The 7,500-nt window shown below is 46.2% G+C and overlaps 1 protein-coding gene across 1 annotated transcript in view; it reads left to right on the forward strand.

Moving 5' to 3' along the window:
• The window catches only part of ppil2 (peptidylprolyl isomerase (cyclophilin)-like 2), an 85,908-nt gene that overhangs the window by 30,477 nt on the left and 47,931 nt on the right, over window positions 1-7,500 (forward strand). The window contains exon 12 of the mRNA XM_063194397.1: window positions 42-148. Coding sequence (XP_063050467.1) covers window positions 42-148 — 107 coding nt within the window. The remainder of the gene's footprint in view (window positions 1-41; window positions 149-7,500) is intronic.

Genomic DNA, 7,500 nt, shown 5'->3' on the forward strand with positions numbered 1-7,500 from the left:
CCTCCTAGTCTCACCCTAGCAACCTCCCTCTACTCCCCCAGATGCCATCGCCGATGACACAGTGCGCTATCAGTACGTGAAGAAGAAGGGATACGTGCGACTGCACACCAACAAGGGAGACCTCAACCTGGAGCTCCACTGCGATAAGGTACCATACTGACACACACACACACACACACACACACACACACACACACACACACACACACACACACACACACACACACACACACACACACACACACACACACACACACACACACACACACACACACAGAGGCCCTGGCCTTCTCCAAGGGGCTTTAGCCACTTTAATGGTTCACAGCAAAGATAACAAGACAGTCCTTACAGAACAGCAGCAATCTTTGGTTGAAATAAAATGCAACCACATGCATTTCAGGTATAGTACAGACAGCACCAGCCTGACCGGGCGAATACACCGCCGGCGGCGAGATTTGATGTCAGAGAATCGATGTACTGTGCAGCAAGAGCGTTACGAGCGGTAGAAGCGATAAAGTATGTCCATTAAAAGCAGAACGCAAGCATTCCAACATTCCCATTGGCTGTAGTGGCTGTCGGCGAACCTCATCATAGCTAATTAGCATTTGCACTAGTCCAACTACAAACTGTCGCCCTAGTCGCACGAATCACTTTTGTCTCTTCTCTCGACAGTGACTCAATACAAAGTCAATTATTTCCGTCGCTGGAATTGCTCATGTCGCGCCTGGTCTATTATTGCCTTGACATAGCACCACTGTAGACGCTACACAACTTTCTGGAAAAAAAAAGAAACATTGGGAAAACTGTGATGATGACTGAATTCCACATGCATGCACAAAATGCATTAACACACACGCACAACACAAAATGTGACTGCCCTGTAGGAGTGGAACCAGGGTTTAAATAATGTGCCTTCATGCATTTCGCTGTGGACATTGTTCTCTGCAGATAAGTACATGTGGCTAATGCACCCTTGATTGCGACTAAAAATGTTGAAATGTTCCAAGAAAGGAGCTACTGTGCCTTAACAACTGCTACTTCTCGTTTCACTTTAACACACAGAAACACACACACACACACACACACACACACACACACACACACACACACACACACACACACACACACACACACACACACACACACACACACACACACACACACACACACACACACACACACACACACACACACACACTCACCAGTGACTTGGCGGCTGTTTGCTCAAGGCTTAATTACATAATTGGACATCTAGTAGGGGCTGGCTCTGAAAGCCACCTGTTGTTCCTGAATGGTTGCGGATGTCAGACACTATAGTGAGTTTCAGCTGTCAGCTGGGCATGTAGCAGAGACAGATTTACACCAGAGCTGGACAGACCCTCATGTAGGCCAGCATGTGAAGCACGCTCACCGTCCCAGGGCAACACACACACACACACACAGGGCAGCATGGAAAGCACGCTCACACACACACACACACACACACGCATGCACACACACATAAACACACACACGCATGCACACACACATAAACACACACACGCACGCACACACACATAAACACACACACACACACACACACACACACACACACACACACACACACACACACACACACACACACACACAGGGCAGCATGTAAAGCATGCTCACAGTCTAGGGCAACATACACACACACACACACAATATGTAGGGCAGCATGTAAGGACATATGTAAGGACATATCTCATGGGAATCTTAGATAGGGCTAAAATTAATGTTTGGACCACATGCATGTACTGTACATGGACACACACACACACACACACACACACACACACATACACACACACTAGCCTACACACTCAACCCCATAAACTTGCATATGCCGACACCCCTTTACAGGATGCTACTGTAATTGGCCTCGCCGCGTTCTCAGCTGCAAATAGTCGTCCGTCCACCATCCATCCGTGTCAGCGCAGTGCATCCTGGGAAAAGTCCCTCCCTCCGCTCATCTCACTCATCTTAGCTGCCATTATCGCCTTTATCCCCTTTTCTCTCTAGGGTCCTCCTGCACCAGTTAAGATGAAAACAGTCTCTCGACCACACACACACACACACACACACACACACACACACACACACACACACACACACACTGCGCATCACATAATCACACCTCTTCTCCTGCTACACACACACACACACACACACACACACACACACACACACACACACACACACACACACACACACACACACACACACACACACACACAGGTATCCTTGTTGTTGGCAGCACTTCCTGACATCCCTCCGTTTAAAATGGGTGTATGTGTTCCAGAACCAAAAGACTGCGTTCGCACTGTGCACCAACTGGTGGATCTCAGTTCTGGAAGTAAACCGTGACATACTGCACTTTCTCTTGCCATAGGGTTGCGTATTTGTATAGCTGTATGCCTCTTAACATGCATGTGATGAACCTATGGTACAGTGTGCTCTGCAGTGGTGTCAACAACCGTCCAGAAACCGCCACATTTTCCTTACAAAACAGTAGACTTCACTGAATGAATGGTTCTTAATGGTCTTGAATGGCTTAATGGACTTATAATGTTCTTGAGTCCTTCACATTAAAATCAGCTGATTCCGAGATGGTTGGATCAAATTGGAAGAAAGTTGATTTTTTTTTCTGAACCCAGGGATTGTCTGCTTTGGTATGCTGTATGACTCCCGTGATGAGAAATGTGAATTGCTTTCGCTTATATCGTCTTCAGGCCACTGACTGACAGATAAGCTTTTTATAGCTTCATTTTAGAAAACTTGCATAAGATGTGGTTCATGTTGTCACAATAACTATAAAACAAACCACAACTTACAGCAGAACAGAAGTAATGCATGTGTAACGGAGGCTAACTAGCAGAGTTGGCGTGGAACCTTGGTAAACTTCGCTCCCTCCCGAAACCACATGCAGTTACAGAAGAGCATCTAAGGGAAAGCTGGGTAGGCAGGCAGGCAGGCAGGCAGGCAGGCAGGCAGGCAGGCAGGCAGGCAGGCAGGCAGGCAGGCAGGCAGACAGACAGACAGACAGACAGACAGACACTTAATTCAATACTGCTGTACAAAGGCAAAGTGCAGTTAACAATATATTTTGACAAAATTTAATTAATACAGAAAGACTAATAGTCCGAATGTTTCCCGTTTTAGAGATACTACGATGTCAAATTATTTGCAGAAACTACAATATCCAACCTAATACCAATACTTTGAAGGCATTTTATTATTACGGTACACTTTGCCTTTGTAGGGCAAAATACTTGGCCCAACCCCTCTCCAAAAAAAAAAATCAACAAAATAAAACACAGCAGATAGTGTACAAAGGAAGGGAGAAGAGCGATTATCGTTTGGAGTCATGAGCGGAAACGGATTTGACATGTGCATGCGGTTGCAGAAGCAGGAGAAAAGAAAGGTTAACAAAACGGCAAAATGAAAAGAAAAAAATAACCGGAGATGCTACGGGGTACAAAAGAAAGGAGGAGAAGAAGGGAAGACACATCATCCGTTTGCGTCATGAGCGGAAGCAGAGTTTGGCCCAGGTCTCGCTGTCCCCCATAAACTTCCCCGGGAGCTGGGGTGGCAGTGGCAGATTCTAATGAATTTTAAGTGACGTTTAATCAAGTGAACGTGCCTCACAGGCGAGGACATGTCGTTAAGCCCCTGGGCCCTCTGTAGACACACCACACACACACACACACACATCTGAAAACAGGCACAAGCGCTGACACACACGCACACACACAGGCACACTCATACACACAGATGCTCACCACATACTGTCAGACACGCACGCACGCACACACACACACACACAGTCATACAGACATAGACACACCCCATACAGACATGCACATACACACCACCCTCTCATCTCCTTTGACCTTTTGCTGACGTACCGGGTACCTTTCTCACTCTAAATACAGACGTATGACGTGTCTGTGTGTCGTGTCCGTGTCTGTGTGTGTCTGTTCTGTGCATGTGTGTCTGTGTCTGTGTCTGTGTGTGCACGTGTATGCTCTGGACTGTATGGATGTGAGTCAACTTATCAGTGTGTGTGTGTGTGTGTTTGCATGGATGTGTGTATATGCGTGGGCGTGTGTCTGCATGGATGTGTGTATGTGCGTGTGTGTGTGTCTGGGGGCGTATTTTAAACGTTTTCATCTCCACTTTCCCTTGTCACTTCAATAAACAATCCCTAGCCCCCACCAGCTGATGCCAACATTGATTTAAACACCTTACACACACACACACACACGCACACACATACGCACACAAACACAAACGCGCATCTCCCTCCGCGACTCCTTGGCCAATGAAAGTGGGCCCAGGACTGTAAAAGTCACTGAGTTTAATAGCAGCATCGGATCCGCTTTGCTCACACACATGCGCACATACACTCTCTCACGCACACGCACACGCACATGCGCACACACACACACACACACACACACACACACACACACACACACACACACACACACACACACACAGAGTTCTGCTTGGCCTGTGGGTGATGTACGACGCTCTTTGTCACGGCAACCGAAGAGTTTGTCACGCTCTGAGCCTCATGTTTGCCCAGACCAGAGTGTACACACACACACACACACAGCAACCAACACCAGCCCCATTTGACGCCCAGGAGGGAGCAAAGGCCCAGTCAGTTTTAAACATTTGAAAGGTTTTGACTTTTGTGAATTTGTCAGTGGACAGAACAGAATTAGGAAATAAACAATGCAAATTACACACTGGACCTAGAAGTGTAGTGAGTGTGGTAATACCTCTCTAAGGTTGGGTAACTTGACTTTACTGTTTGGATCCCTAGTACAACCCTTGCCTTTGCCATCAATAGGAAAGTTTGAAATGCCCCATATTGGAAGTGTATTGTAGACTTAGTCAATGATTTTACCAGTACGTTTGGCCATTGGGGCACAACTGAAATGAGCACAGGCAGGTGAGCTGTAATGTAGTGTAATGTACAGTAGTCAGGCTTTTCTGTTGGGCAACCAACCTCACCTTGTGGATCACAACTCTGTCCCAGCCTCAGTTTTATGCATTAAAGGTGCACTTTGTAATATTTTTTTGCAATTTCTTTCCAGAATTCATGCTGCCCATTCACAAATGCCTTTTTATGAATACTTACCACCACCAAGTTCTAAGTGTCCATTATGACTGAGAAAATTGCATTTTTCATAAATGAAAAGGTGGATCTTCTTCTCCATATCCGCTATTTTGAATGACCAAATATAGACATTTTAGCTGCAAAACTTATTGTACTTTGGTCATACTAGTAAATATTCATGATAAGATCGAATTTTCCAATAGGCAGCACAATGACCAGTATATTTGCAATACCTGCTCTGACCACCATCCTACACAGTGCACCTTTTAAATTGCAGTCGGTGAGCGAGCGAAAGAGAGAAAATGTGCATAGGAGCAAATCACCAAGTTAAAACTCAAGCAGGATAAACTTACTCACGCCCGAGCAGCCACTGAACCAGCTCTAGCTCGTCCTGTGCTAAACAGGATTAGCACTGCAGTGCACTCTCTCTCTCTCTCTCTCACTCTCTCACTCTCTCACTCACTCACTCACTCACTCACTCACTCACTCACTCACTCACTCACTCACTCACTCACTCACACACTCACTCACACACACACACACACACACACACACACACACACACACACACACACACACACACACACACACACACACACACACACACACACACACACACACACACACACACACACACACACACACACACACACACACACGTCTCCATGCCACGTACCATGCCTCCTACACAAACCACCCCGCACCCACTTCACAGCCAACTCACGTCGCTCTCAAGTAAGGGTGCAGACTGCATTGCACACACAGTATACTGTGTCAGGTGGGATTTCAAAAATAAGCATACAAAGTCGGGGTGAATTGTGTCCTTAATCCTAGCCATCACCAGTGAGCAGTATCACCTGACGATGCGAAGATGAGAGACGTCTTTCTTTGTCCAAGAGTTTCTAGGATGACAGCGGGGGACAAAGGGGTCAGTTGTCTCGGGGGCCCTGCGAAAGTGTGGTGCCCGAATAGCGACCTCATTACATTGTATGTATAGAGAGAGGGGAGCTTTCAGATTATTTTGTCCCAGCCCTGGCAAAAGCTGTCAGCTGCCCTGTCCACAGTCCCTGTCTCTAAGGTGAGAGGCGTCTTTGTCCAAATTGTCTCCAGTTGGGAACTTGACCACGCGGAGTTAATCTCTCTGCCTTTTGTTACTGCCCCCCATCTCCATTGGCAACACTGTTTGTGTGATTAGGTGATTGTTTATGTTAGGTGTTGTATGCCTTTTGTGTTTCTTTTGCTGTTTGAAGCAACTCCTAATGTATAGTATTTCCAAAACCGTTTCCGTAGTTGATCAGCTGGTAGCAGGGTTGAAGTACTTCAAAGTTTGATTTAAGATTGTTTTCATGGTGTATAGCTACATGTGCTCACTGTAGTTTGAATAACAGATTGAAGTCGACTCATATTTGACTCGGATGGACATTTTAACCTTGCATCCCTCCCACTCTGTTGTCGAAATATATAAATAAATGTGAACACTTTTATAATTTCCTTTCCTACCGGAGGGGGTTGGACCAGTTATTGCAGTAGCCCTGTCTGTCAGTTTTAATTTGTTTATCTGTCTGTCTATCTATTTGTTTGTTTGTCTGTCTGTTTGTCTGTCTGTCTGTCTGTCTGTCTGTCTGTCTGTCTGTCTGTCTGTCTGTCTGTCTGTCTGTCTGTCTGTCTGTCTCTGTCTATGAGTCCACCTTCATCTGCCACGGGCAAGTGGACCAGTTTGCTATGTATGATTGTTCTCGTTCTGACCATAGTGAATGCTGAAATCGATATAATGCAGCAAAACTAATATGATCAATTCATCTTGCCGTTTACGTTGGGTATCCTCCTCAACCATATTAACTTTTACCAATATACCCACCCACCACCTATTGTTGTAACATCATAACCACCATCTATGATACCAATGGCACCACCACCCATACCACCGATGCTCCTGCAGCATCATCCATAGTGTATGATGATGTAAGAAGGTTGGGAGGGAGGGAGGGGGACACGACACACGTTAAATGCTCTCTCTGTCTCGCTCTCGGAACACTCAGAATGTCCGAGCGAGCAGTCTGAAGTACGTCCCTTGACATCTCCGGCTCTTCTCACACATTCTATAATTCATGGAGCTCATAGACCTGACCTATATAAGATGAACCCCTCTCTCGCCGTCTCTCTCTCTCTGTGTCTGTCTGTCTTACAGCGTCTCTCTCTCATCATCTTTCTCACTCTGTTTCTCTCCTTGTCTCTCTCTCCTCTCTATGTATCCTCTCTCTCTCTCCCTCTCGCTCCGTCTCTCCATCTCTCTGTTTCTGTGTTTTGCTATATTTGCTATATTGCTGTTCTCTCTGTGTTGCATACCC

This window comes from Engraulis encrasicolus, chromosome 3 (assembly GCF_034702125.1).
Source record: "Engraulis encrasicolus isolate BLACKSEA-1 chromosome 3, IST_EnEncr_1.0, whole genome shotgun sequence".
Taxonomy (NCBI): domain Eukaryota; kingdom Metazoa; phylum Chordata; class Actinopteri; order Clupeiformes; family Engraulidae; genus Engraulis; species Engraulis encrasicolus.